Source organism: Agelaius tricolor, unplaced genomic scaffold, assembly GCF_023055355.1.
Source record: "Agelaius tricolor isolate 1412-34295 unplaced genomic scaffold, bAgeTri1.0.p SCAF_2, whole genome shotgun sequence".
Lineage (NCBI taxonomy): Eukaryota > Metazoa > Chordata > Aves > Passeriformes > Icteridae > Agelaius > Agelaius tricolor.
In genome coordinates, this window is record NW_027269262.1 from 76,553,304 (window position 1) to 76,576,190 (window position 22,887).

At 39.7% G+C, this 22,887-nt stretch overlaps 1 protein-coding gene and 1 long non-coding RNA gene across 2 annotated transcripts in view; one reads left to right on the forward strand and one right to left on the reverse strand.

The window, feature by feature from the left end:
• Positions 1–882: 882 nt before the first annotated feature.
• On the reverse strand, positions 883–21,294 carry OSGIN2 (oxidative stress induced growth inhibitor family member 2). Its single transcript, XM_071421629.1, has 6 exons — positions 21,112–21,294; positions 18,021–18,175; positions 13,228–13,364; positions 11,422–11,613; positions 10,660–10,751; positions 883–8,688 (listed from the first exon to the last, which is right to left on the reverse strand). The coding sequence occupies exons 1-6, from the start codon at positions 21,153–21,155 to the stop codon at positions 7,641–7,643; spliced, it is 1,668 nt and encodes a 555-aa protein (XP_071277730.1). The 5' UTR covers positions 21,156–21,294; the 3' UTR covers positions 883–7,640.
• Positions 21,218–22,887, forward strand: part of LOC139587372 (uncharacterized) — a 36,327-nt gene continuing 34,657 nt past the window's right edge. The window contains exon 1 of the long non-coding RNA XR_011678376.1: positions 21,218–21,351. This is a non-coding gene — a long non-coding RNA (uncharacterized lncRNA). The remainder of the gene's footprint in view (positions 21,352–22,887) is intronic.

Here is a 22,887-nt window from a genome sequence, read left to right on the forward strand (position 1 = left end):
TCTGCTATTTTAATACGAAGTTAAGCTTGCATTAAAAAGCTTAGACAGACAAACCCCCCATGGCTTTAATTGTAACACCAAATTCATGTGACAAGTCCTATTCATTATTCTGAAGGCTTCCTTCCATTTTAACTTATTTTTGTTACGATTTTCACCTCAAGACATTAGAGGAAATATGCTTGCTGGCTTACTGGTTTGGCCTTCTGTTACTGAAGTTTCTGGGGTAGATGATAAAGGACATAATTACATGATAATAAATTTCAATTTCCAAAAAATTACATCAGTATCTGCCTTATCCCTGGAGCTAGTGCATTAACTTCACCTGGTATTTCCTTTATGGTATAGAGCATACTGTTGTAGGCTAGCCCCATTAGGCAGTTAAGCCCCAGGCAGCCACTCACACACTCCCCAGGAGGATGGGAAAATCATAGAATCAGAAAAGAGAAGGGTGGAGGCATTTTTATAGGTAAGCCAAAGGTTGTGAGCACAAGCAAGGGCAATCAACTTTGCATCCTGCAGTTCAGAAATTTTGCTGCATGCTCTATTTTCACTGGGCAGCTTGTGCTCTCTGGTTTCAACCATTCAGTTTCTGGGAGAGCTTATTTGGTGCTGCTTTTCTTTAGAAGGTTAAAAAAAGTTCAGTAAATCCAGGAAGATGTCTAAGGTTTCTTTCATCTGCCACTCTATGGTCTGCAAGTATACCTACCTTTTGACAAAGTTCTGCTCTTCACCTTAAAAATACGTCTCAACGTTTAACTTCAGATCTTGTTTCTTAAATTTTTTGTGTGTAACTGAGTTTGAGGGTTTGTTTGGGATTTTTTTTTTTTTTTTTTTTGTAACAATATTTTTATTCACTCTGCTTACAGGAAGGAGATGCACACAATATATAAACTAAATTTTTTATTAGCAAGGCTCTTAACATACAGTCTTGCATTCAGCAGCTTAGCTGACGAAAACAGTTTAAAGCGGATTGAATCGCTCTAGGTACTACTAAAACTGTGGATAGGTGCTGTATCCCTGCATAAAAACCTGTTTAATTTTCAGTTTAATTCACACCCATTTCAGCTGACTTCCCATTTTCTACATCAGCTGGGGAAGCCACTGGTTTGGTTTTTTTGGAGAAGACTACCAAGATACTTGTACTGTTGAAGTGTGATTTCTATTTCTGTCCATTCACATCTCTGAGTCTGTCCCGTTTTCTCCTCCCGTTAACTCCCCCATCTTCTCCCAGAGTGGTGGCGGTTGTGCGTCAGGGCTGGCCTCTCCTTTGTCATTGCACCCATTCCTGTATGTGGAAACTGTGTTTGCAGTCAGCTTGAGCTCCTCCATCCGGCCACCTCCCCATCACCTTCCTCTGAAATGCCAAGTCCCTTCCTTGCCTTCATTCTGATGTGTCATAGGCTCTATTCCACGTTAAATCCTAACTGAGACAGTAGCTGAAGCTTCTACTGTAGACCTACCTCTAACCCACTCCCCATCTTGCTCAGTCCATGTCATACAAATGATTTCTCAGTCCTGTCTCTCTCCCATAAAACTGGAGGGAGTCTTGCACCTTCTTCTCTTCCTCTTTTCCCTTTCTTGAATCAATGGTCAGTCACATTTGGCCACGTCTGGTTTGAGTCACAAATTCCCAAACTGATTTTTGCTTGATTTTCAAATTCCAATTGGGTTGATGTTTTTCTGGTATCTCCTTAGAATTCAAGCCAAATGTGCCAAAAAAATGAACCCTCTTCCTTACCATTATTCCTCCCTCTTTCTCTTGCAGTCTTTGATCACCATCATCATCACATTCCAGTGAGATAGTTACAAAAATGCTACACAATATCAGATATTTCTGACTAGCAACTCTCTCTACCACTTGCATTAGCGTTCTGCCCCTACTGCTCTGCTGCAGCTTTTACTACTGGAATCTGTCAGTCATTAGTTTCAGTACCAGATCCATTCTGAACGCTGCAGCTCTCTGAATGCCTTTTCCTCTGCAGCTTGATCTTTCATTTGACTTGGGTTCCCTACTTTTCAAAATCAAGATAATTGACCTCTAGGTGATACTATTTTAATTTTTTTGCCTTCAGTCTGTAATCAGTTTTCACACATTAAGATAAAACAAGCCTAGCATGCAAATCACAGGAATATTTATCATCTAATCAAAAGAGAGGTTTTGCTCACAAGTTGCTTACAGAAAATGTTCTGTATGTGTTTACATTGCTCATCTTAAAAAGAAGTATGATGCAAGCATACTCCAGCAAAAGATGAAAACTGGCACTGCCACACATAAAGAAATTATATTTACACATATCTCCAAGTCCAGGTGCATTGGGTGTGAGCAAACATAGGTAGATGAATACAGTCCTTTATGTAATTTCAAACTGGAATTCCAGCATACAACCAGCATAGCAGGTCTAACAGAAATGGCCAAGGTCAGAGTATTGACTCAGTTAATTGTGCCAGGGTGATGTAAGGTAGCAGGATCAGTTCTCAAACAATAGCTCACTGTTCACACAGCAGCTGGTCCTAGCATCCAAACCAATGAGAAATATTTGTATATCTAGTTAAAGGACAACCTAAAAAATGCCAGGATTCTATGGTATTTTGTGAATACATAGCAAACCTAGTTGTTAATTTTCTTTATGCTGGCATGTAAGTCTACAGAGGGTGTCTAGGGACAGTTTATTGAAGCATCCACTCTAGGCTGGTACTTACTGCCAGTGATCTCAGAATAAAGAGAGGGAGGAGGAAGGTGCAAATTAGAGTTACTTAAGTCTTCAAAACAAGTTGTTTCCTGGTTTTGATGACTACTGATTACACCTAGGTTTTAAGAGTTGGTTTATGATGGCCTGAAAGTACAAAATTATCAGTTAGAAAATTACCTAACATGCAGACAGGTATAATATTAACCCAAATTCAAGGTATGTTTGAGCTGAAATGTTCTAGTGTCTGTAGACAAAACCATCTTTAAAACAGCACTTAGATTCACTATAGCTACTAAATAACACTAAAAATGCTTTTCCCTTTGCCTGTAATCCTTGTTCCTTACACCAAATCCTTGACCACACAATTCTCCATGTAATTCAAGCTTCAAAAATAAATTAAACTGAAACTCCCAGTGTACCATATTCCCAAAAACACACTGTTTCAGAAAAAGAGCTGTTTATAATTCCTTACTTCAGGTTTGTACCCCTAATGCCCCTAAATGTCACAAAGCCCTTCTTTTTCTGTCAAAGATGCTTCAGTTTTCATTCTTTCTGCTAAGTAAAATCAACTGTTATAGTTATTTCAAACAAAACTTTTCTTTCAGGCTGGGCAAGGAGAAATGGGGAAAATATTTATACAACAAGCTTTCACATCTATTGAATGCTCCTGTCTTGCTCCCACTTTAAAATAAGAACCGAAAAATTATGACAGAACATTGTTATTGTATGGTTCTAATGGATTATCTAAATTAAGATGTAACAGTATAAACCTTTTGGCATTTTTGGTTCCCTTATTTACTCAAAATTAAATCATTGCTGTATTGACAGTGATAAAATCAGCTGCCCTTAAAGCACATGTGTGCTACCTCTTCCTGTTTAGAAAGGTCTGGGAGCACTGTCAGGATCCTGCTATTACAAGAAGATGCTTGCTTCTCAGAAGTAGAAAATATGGTAGCAGGTAACAAAGCCTTATCTCTTGGCAGCCCACGTCGCTGATCCGGTCCTACAGCTTTTTCAGCAAAGACAAGTCCTCACACACGTTACAAATCCCAGCCAGCTGTTGGAGGAGCAGCTCCCGTGCAGGGCTCTTTTCACAGCCCCACATCTCCCCCAGGAGGGTGGGACACCCCCACTATTGGCACTTCAGCACCTGTACATCTGCACTTCATACTGCACATGTTCCTCGCTGCTTTCCTCCCATCACCCCTCACTTGTCATCACTTGTCAGCTGTGAAGACTCACTACAAGTTTGCACATTTTACTCCCTTTTGTTCTCTTTTAAGAGCATTTGGCCTAAAAATGGCCTTTCCTTTCAACTGGGTATGCAGGTCAGGCCTCTCTCAAAGTTGAAGTTTTAGTTTGATTTCCTCCAGCTTTGAGTAAATGTTCTCGACTTCTGGCTCTAGCTTTCTTTTCAGTTCTTGAGCTGTGAGAGAAAGAAGCTATAGCCACCTCCTTCTACAAAATGAGTATTTTTCATTATGCAAACATCACTCTATGAAATTATTAAAAAGAAGTTGCCTACATCCACCAGGCCAGAAGTAAAATACAAGACTTCCCCAAGTGTTGAGGACAAGGGACCTGGAGCTGTGGGATACACTTTGGTGTCCCTTTCTCAGTGCATAACCACTGGGGAGCCGTACTCTTTTCATGCAGTCACTGGCAAGCTCAGGCTTCTAGTCCAAGAAAGCACTTTGCTGAGAGAGAGAAGAATCCAGTGGTGTTGTCACCACTCTCTCTGGATTACTTGCAGAAAGGATTCCTGTGTTTACTCACTTGGGTGAAACTTAGGCTTACTCCTGTGTGGAAAAAGTTTTAAGTACAATTCAGTCAGAAGATGTACTGGAGAGTCAGGTTGTTAGCAAAATCTAGTAGGAGAAATCTTACTCCCAGTTCAGCATCTGGACACTACTTGAAATACTCTTAGCAATAATTTTCACAGCATTAAGAACCAAATCCAAGTGTAAAAGCTGTTTTGCCACTAGCCTATTAGAAAATACACAGTATGGGTTAACACAGCTTTAAAAATTCTGTAAATCCAAATTAACTTACTTCAGCTAAAAATTATGTTCTTCCTTTCTACATTTTCATGATAAATCTTAAGTAGGAAGTACCCTTTTAAAATACACAATGTTTAAAAGTTTATTGTTCTCAATGAAAGAAGAGCTGAAAGAAAGTCTCCCTTCTGTAAATTATTATATTACACAAGAAATTCAAATGTTTGGGCTTTTTTTAAATCTGAGAAACAAGGTGTTTCCCCAAAAGACAACTATTCAGTGCCAACATCTAATTCACAATAAATGCAGTAGGTAAAACTATCTTGAGAGAAAGCCCAAACCTCTCTATCACCTAGTTCCTCAAAATACTAAATAGGAGAGAAACAGAAATTTCTCTCAAAATCAGAAAAGCAAAAATTAAAAAGTCTAGCTACAACTTGAAATCTAGCAATTCCTAGAAGACACAAGATGATCTTTTAGCAAACTTAGGTTGGAAAAAGTATTTTTACACTGGCTTAATAAACATGACCACTGAGTTTTCTCTGCCCAGCTATGGGGTCTCACAGGCAACTTTTTATCTCAAAAATACTGAATGATTGATGGAAAAAAAAATAAAAAAGCAATTAAACCTCAAGGTGCTGTAAGACTGCAGTGAAAGATTAGGTCAAAGATCTCTGCTACAAAATTGTCACTACAACACACAGAGCTTGTGAGTAGCTGCAGCAGCTGAAGCTCAAAAAGGGGCTGAAGGTTTTTTCCCCATTTTGCAAAGTAACTGCTAAGTAAATCTCTTTTTTTTGCTGGCATTTTAAATGTCTCCTGTGATTTATGAAAAAGCAGTAACATGCCACGTGTTGTATTTGGACATTAATATTGACACAAAACTGCAGGAATTTAGTCACAGTGCAAATGTATTCCCAATAACTAAACTGCAAAAAAATTCTATAATCAAGTATTTAGCACTTATAACAGTTAAAATTATTAGGGTTCACAGGTTTAGAATTGGTTTCTATATACAGAGTTTCTTCCAGAGAAAGCAAATTGTAGAATTGCAATTAAAATATGAAGAAAACAAGCTTAGACTTTAGTGGAATTAAAATCAGCTCAATATCAGTTTAAAAAAGTACCTTAACTAGTACTGACAATGCATGGCTAAAGCCAACCATGTGGGCAATGCAGAAATTGATAGAAATGCTCCTTTGTGTTTATGCTGTTAAGTGGCTCTAGACTAAAATTTATTATTAGTAGTAGCATAATTTAATAAATTATTTTGGACTTCCACTGAAAATAGTAACTTTAATCCTTGTATCCTTTACCTTTTCAACTTCTATGCCAAATCCTGAGTAACTTACTCAGATGCATAAAGATCTGCAGTAGCCACAGAACCCTGTAATTCAGTAGGCACAGAAAACAGGCATTTATTGAATATAGCTATCTAGCATTTATGAAAGTTAAGACAGTTGGGAAACCAGCAACCACTAGCAGTTTCACAAAGCCTAACTTCCTTTTTAAAATCTGCTGAAGTTCAATATGGAGATTTTTAATCACGCAAACAGAATACTTGAAACTAACATGACATTCTTTTAACAAAAAAAACCTCCCAAACAGAAAAATAACACCTTTTCCAACATATTGGACCCGAATGAAAACATTTGGTAAAGAAACAGTTAAGACCAATCACTTTTGTCTATTGAGAGTTCTGGGAATTCACTTTCCTAACTTAACCTCATGACAGTAAATAACCTCATGACAGTAAATACGAGTGTGTTTAGTTGAACTAACCCAGCAAATGATATCTAGGTCTTACATTACGGAGTGGAAAGATGGAACTTGGATTCAGAGGTAGGTACAAGTTAAGTCTTTGTCTTTCATTAAAAGCTTTAAGATTTAAAGGAACTATTGCATGTTTGTTTTGAAATTGGTTTGTTTCTTAGGTGGCTGTAAGATACAAGCCTTTCTTAAGTTTCAAAAACTGTAGGCTAAAATATTTTACTATCATGTGCTGCTCTAGAAAAAAAAAAAAACAGAACCCACTTTTGGTCAAATGGGAGAATATCTATCACCCACCCCACCTTCATCAGCCAAGTAATCCCATTCGGTATTCCTGATCTTGGAAGCAAAAACCCCTCAATTTTCTCATGTAACTAATTTTTCAGTAGTACACTAGATATTCATGATATTGACACTGTAATAAGAGCACTTACATCAGTACTTTATTGTTTATGTTAATGCGTATTCTCAGAAATGTACATGTCACTGTAGGGGAACATCTCATATTAGTCCTTGTGCACTCACCCAAGTCTAGGCATAGTGTGAAGAAACATTAATGGATTGTGTCAAATCATTAAAGAGTAAATGGGAATGCTTATTCTTTTATTCCAATTACCAGGATAATTTAAAACTGTTGAGGAATACTTCTTGCTTACAGAAGTCCTTCTTATAGTAGAAACCATTTTACTAAGTGCTCATTCCAAGTATTACTGTGGCAAATAAATAAAATCCTTGTTTCAAGCAGAGGGCTCCAAATTTGCTTTGGGACAAAGAATTACTTTGTACAAACAAGCTTTCTGCTTTTAGAAGTTATTTCAATTGCATGGTAAGAGTATTCTTGTCACATTTGACACTAAAATGTAAAACCACTCTGGTAGGCATTGCCTTTCACAAACGAAGTTTGCTCTTGTAGTTGAGCAAGAGATGACAGACAGGCAGGCCAATATAAGTTAGTCTCATTTTCTGTTTATCTGGAAGCAGTTCCAGTTGAGATCAGTTGAAATAGCAGATCAATTTTTTGTATTTTTAAAGACTGAAGTATCGTAATATCCTTTACCAAGCAATACAAGCGCAGGTTACTTGTACACAACAGAAATGTGACTGCTATCAACTTTTGCTGCCAGTGAGTTTTCTGTTAAGACTACATCTGTAACCCTGGATGTGAGAGTTTCTAATGTCTTGTTTATGGTACCCCCTCACCTCCTCCATCCCCACTTTCAATCAATTCATGTTTCTTCTTTTGTCTTATTGCCAAGCATCGTGCAATGCCCAGTGCACCTCCTTTTAAAAACCGTACAAAGTTGTCTCCCACCAGAGGCCCTAAAGCAAAGAGGTTGGCTTCTTTAGTGCATTCGTAAGTGTACGGATCAATCTCTATAGGATTCCCCTTGCATGTGATGGGCTGATTAGAGTGATGACCTATGCTATGTCCTTGGTCCTTTAAAAAGAAAAGATTTGGGTGAGAACCTATCAGAACTAAGGCTACAGAAAACTTCAAAATTTTCTTCAGTCCGGAGGCACTCTGAAGAACACATTTCATCTCAGGCTTGAAGGAAAGTACATTGTGTTCAGGGAAACTAGTGTAAGCAGAATGTTGGTTAGAGTCCATGGTATGAGACTGAGTACACATCATGTGATAGACCTTATGGTATTCAGGGTAAAGCTTTTTAGGTAACTGTTTGAAAATTAGGCTTGTATCAGTAACTCTTCTACGAAACACGTGGACCACGGGGATGTTGTTGTTATAGGCACATAGTACTGCATCAGCTGCTGTTAGTCCAGCACCCACAATCAACACAGGGTCTGCCTTCCCACGTAACTTTCCTTTGCTGATTGCGGCTCCGAAGTCAGACATGGAATGGAGGACAAAAGGAAAGTCTTCTCCTTCAACTTGCAGTCGGCCAGGAGAATCAAAGGTTCCAGTTGCAAGAGCCACATTCTCAGCAAAGAGGCAGAAGGGCACATGAGAGCCATCTGTTGCTCGCTGATAACCTCTGACTTCCCAGTTTCTCTTATGAAGTGATTTCTGTCCATCTTCCATTTCCAAATGCTGTGTTGAAATATCTTCATTTTGGTGACTCCTACCTTCATCATCCTTTTCTCGGTAAAGCCTGGACACTGATGTTATGTAAACATTGTCTCTAAAATTCTTTTGGAGGCCCATGACTTTTACATAGTGTTTATAATAACAAGCTATTTCCTCTGGCATTACTCGATCACTCTTTATATTTCTGAAAGAAAATTGAATTATTCTGGTTAATAAATTGACCTTATTGGTAATTTGAATATCAGATATGATATACCACATGGCAGGTCAAGTTTATGAGGACTGAATCTGCTCAGTGTAAATGACTCCAAGTTCAGCATCTTTAAAGGCATTTGATTTATTTGTTCTCTTGTTTCCTGATACACAAGACCAGCTAACTTTTTAAACATAGTTTTAAGTGCTTATGCAATGTAAATTGCTATGGTGATTAAGAAATTAGGTGTAACAAAGCTCTGGAGTACCCCAGCAGCTCCATATGGAAGTGTTTCACAAAGTTTAACATCACAACTATAAACAATACAGTACTGGCTAAACTTGTACCCTATGAGAATACACTTACTTACAATCTAATTAATTAAATGTCATAGTTAAGTGCTAATTTTGAAACTCTAGGTTCAATATGTTACTGGAACCAAGTATTCGTTATACTTTACAAAAGGCCTCTCCCTTGGGTACGGTTAAGTTCACTAAGTATCAAATGAAGTAGTTCCATGTCACATGAATGAGCAAAGCAAACATGACACAGAGTGTTAATGCAACTATGTAAACAGGATTGTGAGGTTCAAGTGTTCAATAAAAACCATTTATGCACTGCAACCCTGCTATTACATCTGTGCTTTTCTCATGATTATTGCATTTATAAGAAAAATAGCTGACAGTGTAATTATTTGGAACAGTTGCATGAATTTTGCTGCTTCTTTAGAAGTAAGCTCTAGGAAAAGGGCAAAATAAACTGTAATGAACATCAGGATTGCCACTAAATTACACTTAAAATCATATTTACAAGGCTACTCATTTTCTTAGACTAACAATATAATAGCACATGTTCTTTTAAATGCTCAGGTTACTACTCTGGAAATCCTCTGATATATTTATAGCAAGAGAATATATATTTTATAGGAAGAGAATAATGTGACAGTGTTACACCTCTTGCAAAGAAACTTAGGAAACTATTCTACATAACTAGAATTTTACATTATCATCAATCCTGTTAAATAAGCTTGTTTAATTGTAGTATAACAGGTCAGCATTCCTGGTTTTAGCATTGTTGAAAACTATAATACATAGCTTCAGATAATAAGCAGCTTATGGGATTTTAGTTAGACAAGGAGGCAAGATTGCAGTGGTTATCTAAGAAAAGGATTAAAGAACAAAGCTACAGTTTCCTCACTTCAAGGGTTGTCCTGAAATGAATAAGTCTGCCCTTAAAGTCATATGCTTGAGTAACTGTACTTCTTTTCCCATACATGGTACAAAACCAACTTCCTTTAATTTTGCTAGAACAAAGTAAAAAAAAAAATTAAAATTTTAGAAAAAGCTTATGTAGAGTGTTCCTAGGTTCATCTGCTGACACAGACCTTTATGAACTGAAGTAAAACTGGTGAGCTTGCACAAAATTAACTTTTCTTCTCAAGTTTTTTCAAGAAATATATTGCCACAAATTAACACAGAAATATTGAATTATTCTCTTAAAATTCATAGATTTCAGATGCTGCAGCTTTGCCTGTAAAAGCAAATGCTGAAATATTTAACTTCCTGAATTGCAAGCAAGCTGGTGTGCGCAGCAACTTCAGCTGCATGGGTGTTGAAAGAGGAACTTTCAGTACCTCCTTCAGTGGATTTGAAATTCCTTCCCTCATCTTCCCTCACCTCTGATCAGAACTGCTTTCAGCAAGTGCCTCTTTCTGAAATGCTGCTGGAACACACTGCTGCCTGTACGTTTGCTTTCAGTGCACTCACCAGCAACTATTCTGCCTGACCATTGTCCAGTTTTTTTCCATCAGAATACACACAGCAGAAGAATTTCCAGTGCCATCAAGCAATTTAATAAACTAAACAAGAAGCCCTCCTCTGAAGAGTGAAGTCTGAATATTTTCCAGTTATCTGGATTTTTATAGCCATTAGGATTCCCAAGTAGATTCTGCAGTATCTTTACCTGCGTTTGCTAGCTGCCCACTCCTTAAAGCTGAGGCCAGGCAATTCCATCCAGTCTCCAAAACTGATGGTTAGCATAGAGCCCTCCATGGACTATGGAGAAAATATGAAGATGTGTGATCAGACACATTTCAAATTCAAATTTCAATTCAAATGTAAAATGTAAATTAAAAAAAAATATTCAAATGTAAAAACCAGTGAAGCTCTTCTCATTGTACTCATTTAGAGCAACAAAATATCAGAATACAACATAAAATTAGGACATTAAATGAAGAACTGAGAACTATTTCTGCGTTACACTTAGATAATAAGCAACCACATGAGCTAATAAAGGTGAAGAGAGAGCATATGAAAAGAAAACTAAAAGCAAGTTATTTGAGATGCAAAAGAGGAAGGAAACACAAAACATGTGAAAGCAGCAGCATATAAAGACACCAAAATTTAAGATTGTGTATAAAAGCACCTAGAAACAATGCAGACAAGAAAAAAAGTTATAGAAAATACTCTTCATTATAATTCATTAAATGTGAACTAACAAAAAACCTGGTAATATAAGACAGCACTCATGGTCACAAACACCCAAGTAAAAGGCAACTTCTTCCTTCCTTTCTCATATCCCCCACTTACTTGGGCTTTGCTAAGGAGCAGCTGAAACTGCAATTGGCACTACCATCTAAAACAGCCCTAGAGTAAGGCAGTAAGAAAAATCCCAAACCACAGAGTTATCAAGTCACTCTAGGAGCGAGGTGAAACTTTAACTCACATGCCAGGCCCCACCAGGTGGTCCTTTTCCAAGCACTATGTGGGGAATGTAATTATGCTGTTCCAACTTCCAGTGCAGAACAGGCGGGTAGTCATAGCCAAAGTCAGCGTCCGGGTGAAGCAAGGTATCAAAAAGCACTGCAACTGGGTTTGAGGAGCGTCCTTCCAGGCCTTCTGACAGGTACTCCAGATCCTGAAGGATGACAAATTTTAAACTTTTCATGTCCATCATGCTACTCTGATGTGCAGAAGTTGAATTGCAACAGAAAACACAGTTCAAATTTCATTTTAGGTAAAGGTATTTAATGTAGACGTTCAATCAAAACGCTTTTCAGAAATAACTGCTATGATTCAGTTCTTTGTAACTCTGAATAGTACATCTCACTCATTTTAAAATTACATGTTAATAACAGTAATTCTGGGGCAAGTCAGTATTTGCAGAACAAAGAAGTATGTGGACAAACAGAGATCAGAGCAACTTAGTAACATCTATATTTATATACAGCAGAGTTCTTTTAACAAAGGACTGCTAATATTTCTAGGAGCCCCGTTTTGATAAAGCAAAATTGGAATCTAAAAACATTAAGCTTTAAACATTGAGTAGAAAAGGCTCTTTTGACAGCTCTTAGCTTGTTCCAACACTAACTGTATTATATCTTAAAATAATGAAGATAAAATTAGCATTATTTTTAAAAAGTAAAACTAGGATTATTTTACACACCAGTTAACATTGAGAAAAATTTCTAGAACTTTGTAAAGTTCACATTTCAGATCTATTAACCAGTCTTGTTCTAATAATTGCAAAAATTATAGAATAGCAAATATTTAAAGAGAAAATAGAGATTTGAAGAAAGAACTGGACATAAAACCAATTTTGGCTGACAAAGTCAGTACAGCTTAGCCTCCTAATTAGTCAAAATATTAGGGGGTTGGGAGAAGATGAAGTACATGAAACATCTGTAGCCAAAACTTAGGCAACTTACTCTCCCGCAAAAGAAAAAGCCCTTGAGACCTAGGGTAAACATCACATGCAAATAGCACAGCACTGAAACAAAAACACCCTCCATAATCCAAAGCCAAACAAATTCCTATTTACTCTCTACAAATATAAATCCATGTTTGTATTTCAAATAAATTAGTCACAAAGGCAATACAGTGATAACATTGTCAGTAATCCATCAGAAGTACAATGAGGTGAGTGGAAAACAGTGTTAAGATAGCAAACCAATGGACAAGTGGAAAGAAAAATGCTGGAGAAGATTTAACCAATCAAATCAGACAGAAAAATTGGACATGTACATGGGTAACAACAACAGGACAAGAGCAACTGTCAATACAACACAAATACTGAAAGATGCATACTGTTCCAAAAAGATAAATGGATTGTGTTTATAGAGGATATATGTGCCCAATACAACTAAAAATGAAATCTTAGTAAGAATTGTAGTATTTAAGAATATTTAAACTTGAGCTATGTGTACTTTATGTATGTTAGTAGCACGTGTTCCTCAGTGATAATGCCCAAACATCCCAGGACATGACAACTGGAATTACTGCATCAGTCACAGACCAAGTCACGCTTTAGACACTCCCGGCACGTAGTAAGAACACAACAAAAAGCAGTAAAACCAAAAGACATCACAAACTAAAAGCCTTTAGAAGCCACAAACAACACTACACAGCCCAGGTTTGGATCTAATGGCCATGACTTGACTCTATTTAAATTAACAGAATAACAAAATAACTTATTAATGCACTATTGCTTGCAGTAGGAAAAGAGCTAGACAAGAAGGCAACCAAAGCTTACTTGGTCAACAATGGAAAGATGTCGAGCTTCTTCTAATTTTGTATGCAGAATGGGGTTTGGGTGTATAGCTTCAGGAGACAAATATGGCCTGTACCCAGAGAGCAGGTAAGAAAGGCAAATTCCTGAAGGTCCATTTCCTATTAAAGAAAAAATTTACTGCTTTAGTAAAAATGTTTATAATCTACAGTTTGTTAATCACTAAATATAAAACAACAAAATAATACTGAAGTAGTATAATGCTAGACTGCCTTGATTTCAAAGCAGCTTATAAACTTTGCAGTAAAATAGAGTTTTATAGAATTTTATAGGACCATCCTCCAAATACACAGAGCAAAGTTTTTTTCAGTTAAAGAGAAACAAATGTATAACTTTTACACCAGGAAGCAAAATGCATATAAAGAAGTTCCCTAATTTACTATGTCAAACTCACTACTGGGTGAAAATGGCCTGACAGATAATGGTCTGCCTGTCAGTCACAGTGATAGCTGAATATTATTGCCATCTTACAACTTTGCATTCTCACAGGCACTGTACAACACAGAGCAGAAAGACAATCTGGATTATATTCTCTTCAGGTCTGTCCATAAAATAAAGGGAAGACAAGCAGAAAGCTTAAGACTGAAAGTCAGAATAGAAGTTACAGACACTGCAAAACAGCAACATAAAAGCTAAGTGACCACAGACCTCCTGTGGGTAAGTGGTAGAGAACATGAAACTCATGTAAGTCCACATTCATTGTTCAGCATGAGTATCAAGTCAAACACCTTAACCAGCTTTGTAGCATTTTTAATTTGTATATGTGTATTGCTGCAATTTTAATAGACAATTATTTAAAAAATATTATTAAAAGTATGAGATAGATAGGACCAAAACATTACCATAAGGTAAACCTTTCTATTTATTTGACAGTATTAAACAAAGTAGGGGACCATATTTATCACATGCAAATACAGAAGTAACATTCATGTTGCAAATTCAGACATCAAAAGTTACAGAAAGTGAAATCAGAAAGTATGTGCTATGATACAAAATTTAAATATGTGGCTACGTGTTGTTATTTCTATAGCTCCTCTTACTCATTAACTGAATGAAAAGCACAGTGTTCTCCTAATGAGACACTTGTCAGTACTTTGTCTTTGTTTGGACACATGGTATTTAGCACACATTGCGAATTCTGGGTTTAAGTTACTAATTCATTCCTATTTTAATATAGCAGGCATTGTTCAATATTTATTCTTACTTCATCTCTTGATGTCAAGAATTCACAGGTCATTTACTTTTCCCCATCACCTTTGCACACACAATTTTAACAATCCCATTTCTCCAATGCCTGTCTCTTCTCCCCTTCCTTATTCCTCTGTCCTAAATCCCCCATTACTTCGCTGAAGGCCTGTTCATTCCCAGTTTCTTCATATGCTGGATCTCTTTTTCCTCTTTCACCAGGCTGTACTCACCTGGTCCCCAGTGGCAGAATATCCCATACTTTATTACAATGCTGTGCATAGACTGGTCACAGCCAGAGGCTACAGGAAATCATCTAAAGAATCTAAAGACAGTGAAAAAGTTCTTCCTTACTCTCACACTGTTCTGCCCTCCCACAAACAGATCAACATAAGATAGCTGGATGTGATTCAGTCCAGGAATTTAAAGCTTAAAGAAGATGCAAGCACCTACTGTCACCCATTTGCCATGAGATAGATGTGAGAGAGAACTGTAGCAATACAGAGAAACTATCCATAACAAAATCAAATGAATTGATGAAAACACTTTAATCATAGTGGTTCACAAGCATTTCCATGGCTGAGTAAATTCTTAACTGTTTTTAGAATTATAACTTGAATGCAGTAAAGAATTTTTTAATCTTTTTACAATTGCACAGCTAGCTTTATTTTCCCACTGGCATATAAAAAAAGCTCATCCACAATGGAAAGAGGAAAATGTGTGCCATAGCCAAAGATGCCATGCTAAAGAGCATTCCTACTGGATAAGGCTAAAAGAAGGAGATGGTTAACAAATGTCACCCAAACAAAGACTGGCAAGGCCCAAGGAAATTACTGAGGAGGGGATGGATGGGTTATGTCTAGGGCTTAAAGGGATCACTTCACAAGGATCCATCCTCACACCACTGCCAACTTCAACCAGCCTCACTTCTTTCTGAATAGAAATTTGTTGAGGTCAAGTCCAGCCGTGTGCCCTGATGGCCAAGGGCATCCTAATCTGTATCAGGAGCATTGTGGCCAGCAGGAGCAGAGAGGTCATTCTTCCCCTGTACTCGGCACTGGTGAGGCTGTTCCTTGAGTGCTGTGTCCAGTTCTGGCCTCTCAGTTTGGGAAGGAGTTTGAGACACTTGAGCATGTCCAGAGAAGAGCAATGAGGCTGGTGAGGAGCTTGGAACACAAGCCCTGTGAGGAACGACTGAGGGAGCTGGGGTTGTTTAGCCTGGAGAAAAGGAGACTCAGGGGTCACCTTATCACTCTCTACAACTCCCTGAAAGGTGGCTGTAGTCAGGTGGGGGTTGGTCTGTTTCACCAGGCAGCAACTGACAGAACCAGAGGACACAGTCTCAAGCTGCACCAAGGGAAATTTATATTGGATACTATGGAAAAGTGGTATTATGGAAAGAGTGATAAAGTACTGGAATGGCCAGCCCAGGGAGGTGGTGGAGTCACCATCCATGGATGTGTTTAAAAAAAGACTGGATGTGGCACTCAGTGCCATGGTTTAGTTGAGGTGTTGGGGCATGGGTTGGACTCAATGATCTTGAAGGTCTCTTCCAAACTAGTCATTCTGTGATGTTAAGGTGAATTACTGTCACTGAGTCCCCTGAACTTTTCTTGGACCATCCAGAGAGCTGATCCAAACCTAGCTCCTATTCTTTAAGCAGACTGAATCCAAGGGAAAGGCAAACCCTTGAGGATATGCTGTTAAGAATTCACACAGAGTGAATGTTCAGCTGCAAGGTCTGCAATTAGACTTGCTATGGTTTTCTCAGAAAATTCTTGGGAAAAAGAGAAAAAAATCTTTTTGAAATGACAAATTTTGTTTTTTATTTACACATGGTGCCTCTGATAAGACCTCTGACTGCAATTAGGAGATACTACTATTACACAAACTTTAGTTGTACAATGATATAATCAGAAACCTCATGACCCTGTTCATTTAAGAGGCAGTTAGAAGTTTGTTTGAACATCAGCAAAATCTTCTCTTGATCAACAGCAAACTGTAGTACAATCACCTTTACATTATGTGTCTAAATTTAAAGCAAATATTCAACTTCAGGTATCATAACAGCCTTGTTATTTGGCTAGGAAGTGACAACATTCCACATAGTAATGATCAAAACTGGTGCAGAAAATGAAAATGTTTAGCACTGAATATGTTCTAAACTTAAGAGTTTCAGCATGAAATTGTTGAACCCTGATGGAATGTATCTGTTTCTTCCCAACACAGGTACTGCACAGAAGTTATTAAACCAGTAGAGAGTGTGTTCATACATGGGGGGGCAGGGGGGATGACAACTATTTTCATACTCCTCTACTACATTATCAAATCATTTTAGATCCCTTTGAAGGCTCTTCAGTGATAATACGCTGTCAGTGGAGAAGATCAGCTTGCAAGGTGTCTCAAATATATCTGTGAAGAAGCATTTGGATGATGGAGAAGTGGTCAAGGCAGCTGTATTTGGTGTCAGCACCTAGAAAGGTGCTCTAGACTAAGTATTGAGCACAGGTATTTGCATAACACACATTTGCAAAACTAAACAGTGGAAACTGAATCATAAACCATATGACAAACCTATACTAAGGCTGACAAAATGCCAGGGCACCGTTCTCTTTGACTGTCATGCAGAATTCATCAAGTGATTCATGTCTGTCACACACACGTCAGTCTGCTCCATGAGCACTATTTTAAACTATCATAAAGCGAGCTTTGAGAACAGGAGTCTTTGAAAGTTATGGAGACACCGTGAACACAATTATATTGCAACATCAATCTCCAAAACCTTTGCTTGTTTACAGGTAGGTACTTGCTCTAGTCCCAACAGCTTTGGACTAGATTATTGAAAACCTTCTTTACTTCAAATCTTTTCTTTATCCCCTCATGAAGTCATGGCAAGAATGAGCTGGTGACCAGCTGTTGTTGAAAAACCTTGGCCCAATACACATTATGCTGGCACTCCCAATTAAGTTGTGTACCCATGGAGCCTCCTCCCTCTGTTACCCTGTCATTTCATAAGTACAAGCCCTTAAGTGTTCAATCAAGACTACAATTTATTATTTTAAACTAGCCGAATTGAGCTGGATTCATTTTGGAAAAGACAGGAGAATATTTAGATATTAGTGATGGATGCAACAGAGAAAAAGGCAAATAATGAGAGGTTAGCACCTAACCAACACAGAGCACACATTATGCTTTTCACTCTTCCACATGAGCCCACAGATTTCTACTGGTGTACCCGTGACAACCTCCATGCATACAGAAATAGACATATCACATTAATCAAATCCTATGTTATCAACACTAGAATCAATACAGTTCTTCTGTTAATACTCCCATATCTGCTGCTAAATAACACAGCTGATTTTTTCAAAGCACAATTCAAATTCAAATATACTCCAACAAGTCCCTTAACATAATATAATGCTACTGTTGTTAATTATAACAACTGTATTACTCTAATAAAGATCTTCACTGTAAGGGTTCTAAACATTAGTTATTAATTGATAAATTATTTCATGCAGCAGGTTGATAAAGGCAATGTCAGTGAATCTTTAAAAAGGTAAAAAACTCACCTATTATTACTACAGGCAGGGTAAGAAGGGAGTCCCCAGGCAGAACAGTTTCTTCAATTAAAGGCATTCTTTTAATCTTCCTCCCAAGGCTGTCACCAAAGTACTGAACAAAGGAATTCAAAAGCTGTCCTTCGCTTTCAGTGCCGCTGTAAGTTCTAATTAAGAAGGACAGATGGGAGAAAACCAAATTGAAACAGTGAACTGTTGTCAGAACAGTCTCTTCAAAAATAGTCACTTTTGATGTTTTACTTTAAAAGCTATGAAACTGGTAAAATTGAGACCAAAACAGATATGTTTTATCCAATCTACACAATTTTACTCTTCAGCGCAGCTTTTCTAACAGAAAATTTTTTAAAACTAGTTACTCCTAGCAAGTCTACAGAAGGATAACAAAAAAGCACAGATGGCTCTGCAGAAGTGCAGATTTCTAATCTCAGTTTATACAAAGCCAAAGTATAGCCACAAGCATTATTTTGATCCCACACACAGTAGAACTCATTCCTCATTATCCTTATCAAATCAGGAGATACACAGTGCCTAGCCAATTAACAACATTAAGGCCAGACAAAGCCTGAAGGAGCAGCTAAGGTACAACAGCAGTGTTCATATCCCTTCCTGCTGGCTGAGCAGCACACAGGACTTCACCTCAACAAATTTCCATTCAGAGAGAAGTGAGGCTGGTTAAAGTTGGCAGTGGTGTGAGGATGGATCCTTGTGAAGTGATCCCTTTAAGCCCTAGACATAACCTATCCTACCACTATTAAAAGTTTTTACAGAAAGAATTGCCATGTAGTCAGGTCAGCTCCTACACAGCACACTGCTTTCACCACTGGCCATTTTTCTAGATTTTTCAGTTCCTTCTCTGAAAAATACACCTAAGTTTCTCTTGTAACTCTTCACCATGTAGATGTGCTTCTAGAATACAAAGACTTGTTTTATAATGTTTTCTATTTAATTATTTAGGAGTCCTTTCTGAAACCTTTCCAGGTCATTGAAGCAGCACACAAACTATCAGTCTAGCTAGAAAGACGGAGTCAAATTAAAACAGTCTGTTACTGCAGTTATTTTGTCAAGTCTTTTGTAAAGTAAGGACAACCAATTTTTAATCAAAAATATCTGTAACAACAAGGGGCTATTTTTTTAGAAAAATTTCTAACAAATTTCTCTTTATAAACATGGTAATTATCAATAATAAATAAAAGTACTCTTATCTATTTCCTAAGGCTTTGCATATCTTAAAGCTATTCTAGCATTTCAGCAATTACTTTCTACACAGGATCAAAACTGTAAGATGTTGATCCAATTCCCAGGGCCTTCAAGAAGCCAGTGCCATGTACTGCCTCAACTCCCACAGCACCCAAGATTCTGTTTCAAAAGCCCTTCCTCAGTGGGGAAGTCTGAAGTAAACTGGAGACAGAGCCGTGCAGTAACAACAGCAGTAGCACAATCTGTAACACATCTCTCTGATGGCATTGTTAAAAAGGCTGGGGAGGTATTCTGAGGTGGCATTTATTTTGGAAAGTACTTGATATCACTATTCCCTGCGGTATAACAGAAAAAAAAAAAGCAAAAAAAAAAGCAAATTACTTGCTTACTGTTTGATTACAGCTGCACATTAGCTCTTGCAGACACCTAACATCCAAACAGCATGAGTTAGATGAAGACAAGGAGTCAGAGAGGGGATATCTAATTATCATACTGATTTTTTCACCTCTGCTTTTAGAAAGGAGCAGGTAGACCGTTTTATTTTCTGGCCTTTGCTCAAAGTTGACAAAGGCAATACTACCTTATGTTTTGCAAAAGACAGGCTTAAGGGGAGCACGCATGCTTTAGTGTGGCTTTACTATACTTGCTGTGCTTGATGTATCATAAAACCAAAACAAACATTTCAAAACTTCTTTTAAGAGATATATGCACAATGCTATAGGCTACAGAAGAATCTTTTAACAATAAAAATGTTGCTTCAATGCATCTTAGTGTATGACAAATTACCAAACTGGTGATTTTGCACAGGAACATCTGCATACAATGTGCAGTTTCTTGTTCTTTGCACCGGAATACCTGCACACAAAATGCAGTGCACATGAAGGAGTGTTGTCAGCAGCATGTTCTTCCTTTGCAAGAACATCATACCAGAACCTAGCAAGATCTGAAGTTAGGGGCCACACCTTCCTAACCTCTGAGCAGCACTGAAAGCCACCAAGTACCAGCAGCTTGTATCTTGATAAAACTCACGGTAGACAGCTTTGCAGTGGTGGGGACTTGGCACAATCATCTACGGCTCTAGTCCTGCAGACGTGCAAATGGGCACAAGATGAGTCAGGTCCAACACCAGAGCCTAATTTATCTTATACTGATCACTCAACCTGGGGAATTACATTCTGTCACTCAGATTCTAAACATATGTAAAAATGTGCCTTCACGGTTTTGCTTTTTTTTTTTTTTAACCCATTAAGAGAAAAAACACAACATACACATAACAGTTTTTCTCCCATTTGAAAAAGCTAATAATAATAATTTGATAACAACTCGTAATTTGTTGCAGGTTATTAAAATAAACGGTACCTTTTCCAGGTAGCTGTTTTGAAAGATGCTAGAATATACTGCGTACTTTCAGGAAAAAAAAAAAAAAGAAATAAAGAAACGGACTGTGGTGGGCGGTTAACAGAAAACTCGTTATATAAAAGGAATCTGAATTTGGTCTCAACCTGACCCTTCCAGAAGAGAATTCACCACTGCCAGACTGTTGGATTTCGTTCAGGTACGCGGGCGGAGCGGAGCCCCTGGGGGCCGGCATCCCGGGTGTTGCAGCGCTGCGAGCCCCGGAGCGACACCGAGCATCAGCGGCCGCGGGCTGCCCCCGGCCCGGCTGCGCCTCGGCACTGCCCAAGGTCACGGCGCGCCCGCCCGGGCCCCGCCGTCGCCATCCCTTCCTCGGCGGGGCCGTGCGGGGCCGGCAGAGCCGCGCTCGCAGCCGCAGCCCCGCGGAGGCCGCAGCCCCGCCGGTGTCCCCGTCCTGCCCGCGCCGCCGCCGCCCGCCGCCCCGCGGCCCGGCTCCGCGCCGCCCCACCGCCCCCCGCCGCCGCCTCACCTGAAGTGACCGGCCAGGGAGCAGCGGCAGCACCACACGGGCATGGGGAGCGCCGGCGGGGCCCAGCGATGAGGCTGCGGGGGGACACCGCACGCCGGCTCCCGCTCCGCCTCCTGCCGCCGCCACAGAGGGACCCGCGCCGCGCGGTCCCTCCTCCTCCTCCCCGCTCACATGCGGCACCGGGTCACACGCGGGAGGAGGAGCCGCCGCCAGCACCGGCAAGGAGGAGGGACGAGCGGGGTGAGCAGAAAGGACGAGAGGAGCGGAGGGGAGGGGAGGGGAGGGGAGCGGGGAGGAGAGTGCCGCTTCCCCCTGCCGCCGCTGCCGCGGCCCCGCGGCCCCGCTCCGGCAGGGGGATGCGGGCTGCGCCGCCTCCCCCGGGGAGGGCGGGGAGCCCCGGCCCGGCTCGGGCAGCCCCAGCCCGGTTCGGGCAGCCCCGGCCCGTCACGGGGAACCCCCGCCCGGCACGGGCAGCCCCGGCCCGGCACGGGCGCAGGGTCGGCGGAAGGCGGCGCAGCGGTGCGAGGCAGCCCCGCGGCCCCGTGAGGGGGCTGCCGTTCCTGAGGGGACTCACACCTCAGGGAGGATCCCGGCCCGCAGCGTCCTGCTCTTCCCCATCGGGTTTCGAGAGAGACGCGCATGAAGAAGTTGACAGAAATCAAACAATTAAAAAAATTACGACGCACCTTATGACTGACAGCCCCCTATTCGGGACAATGCTTCATATATGATCAGTTAATAGCTTCGAATGTGTCTTATCATAAATATTTTGCAGGAGTGCGTATCTGGGGAGAAAGCGTTCCTTCCCTAGTCACACCCGTCTCAGTGACTGGGGTTGGCAGGAGCTCAGGAGGTCATCCAGGCCAAGCCCCTGCCCAGGCAGGGCTAGCCTGAGCCAGCTGCCCAAAACCAAGGCCAGATGAGTTTTGAGTATCTCCAAGGATGGAAAATTCATGACCTCCCTGAGCAACCTGCTGAGGTGTTTGACCACTGTGACAATGAAAACATGTTTCCTTATGTTGACGTGGATTTTCTTGTCTTTTAGTTTGTGCCCATTGACTCGCATCCTTTCCCAGGGAACCACTGAGTTCCCTCCCATTTTCTGATTAGATCTCTATTCCCTCCCATTTATGGATTAAGGATCCTTCCAACCTTTCTCTTCCACAGGCTAAACAGTCCCAGCTTTCCGAGCCTCTGCTCATGTAGTCAGTCTGCTGTCTGAGACACCAAAATGTCTTACACTGCTTTTCTCTCTCAAGGTCTACCAAACAATGAGAGTGAATGACAATAAATCTATGACTGTTAATTAAACAATTACAGCCTTCTGCACAGAGTTAAATGTGACAATTAGATATTTCTTCAGTGTGAATCTGTTCTGTAAATCCACAATACCAATATCCTACAAAGCTGTGGACTTGCTGTGTCTGAAGTAGCTGTTGGCAGCTGACAGTCCCAGTTCACCTCGAGGTTGTTCATTCAACACTGTCATGTCTGTAGCCAGAGAATATTTACTGTTTAATAGTCATTATTGACTATTAAATTGAATATTTACTATTAATAGTCATTATGTCTGGTTCCAGTACAAAGGATGACTATTAGATATGAGCTCTGTGAAAGCTTAAGGTAAAAGAACACAGGAGCTGAGCTGTACCACAGAGGAAATACAGAATATTGATATAAAATCTATATTTTGAAAGGATGAAACATATTCAGTTAAACACATTATTCTTCAAGTGCAGCACCAGGTCTAATATGTCTTTAGACCAGAATTAACAA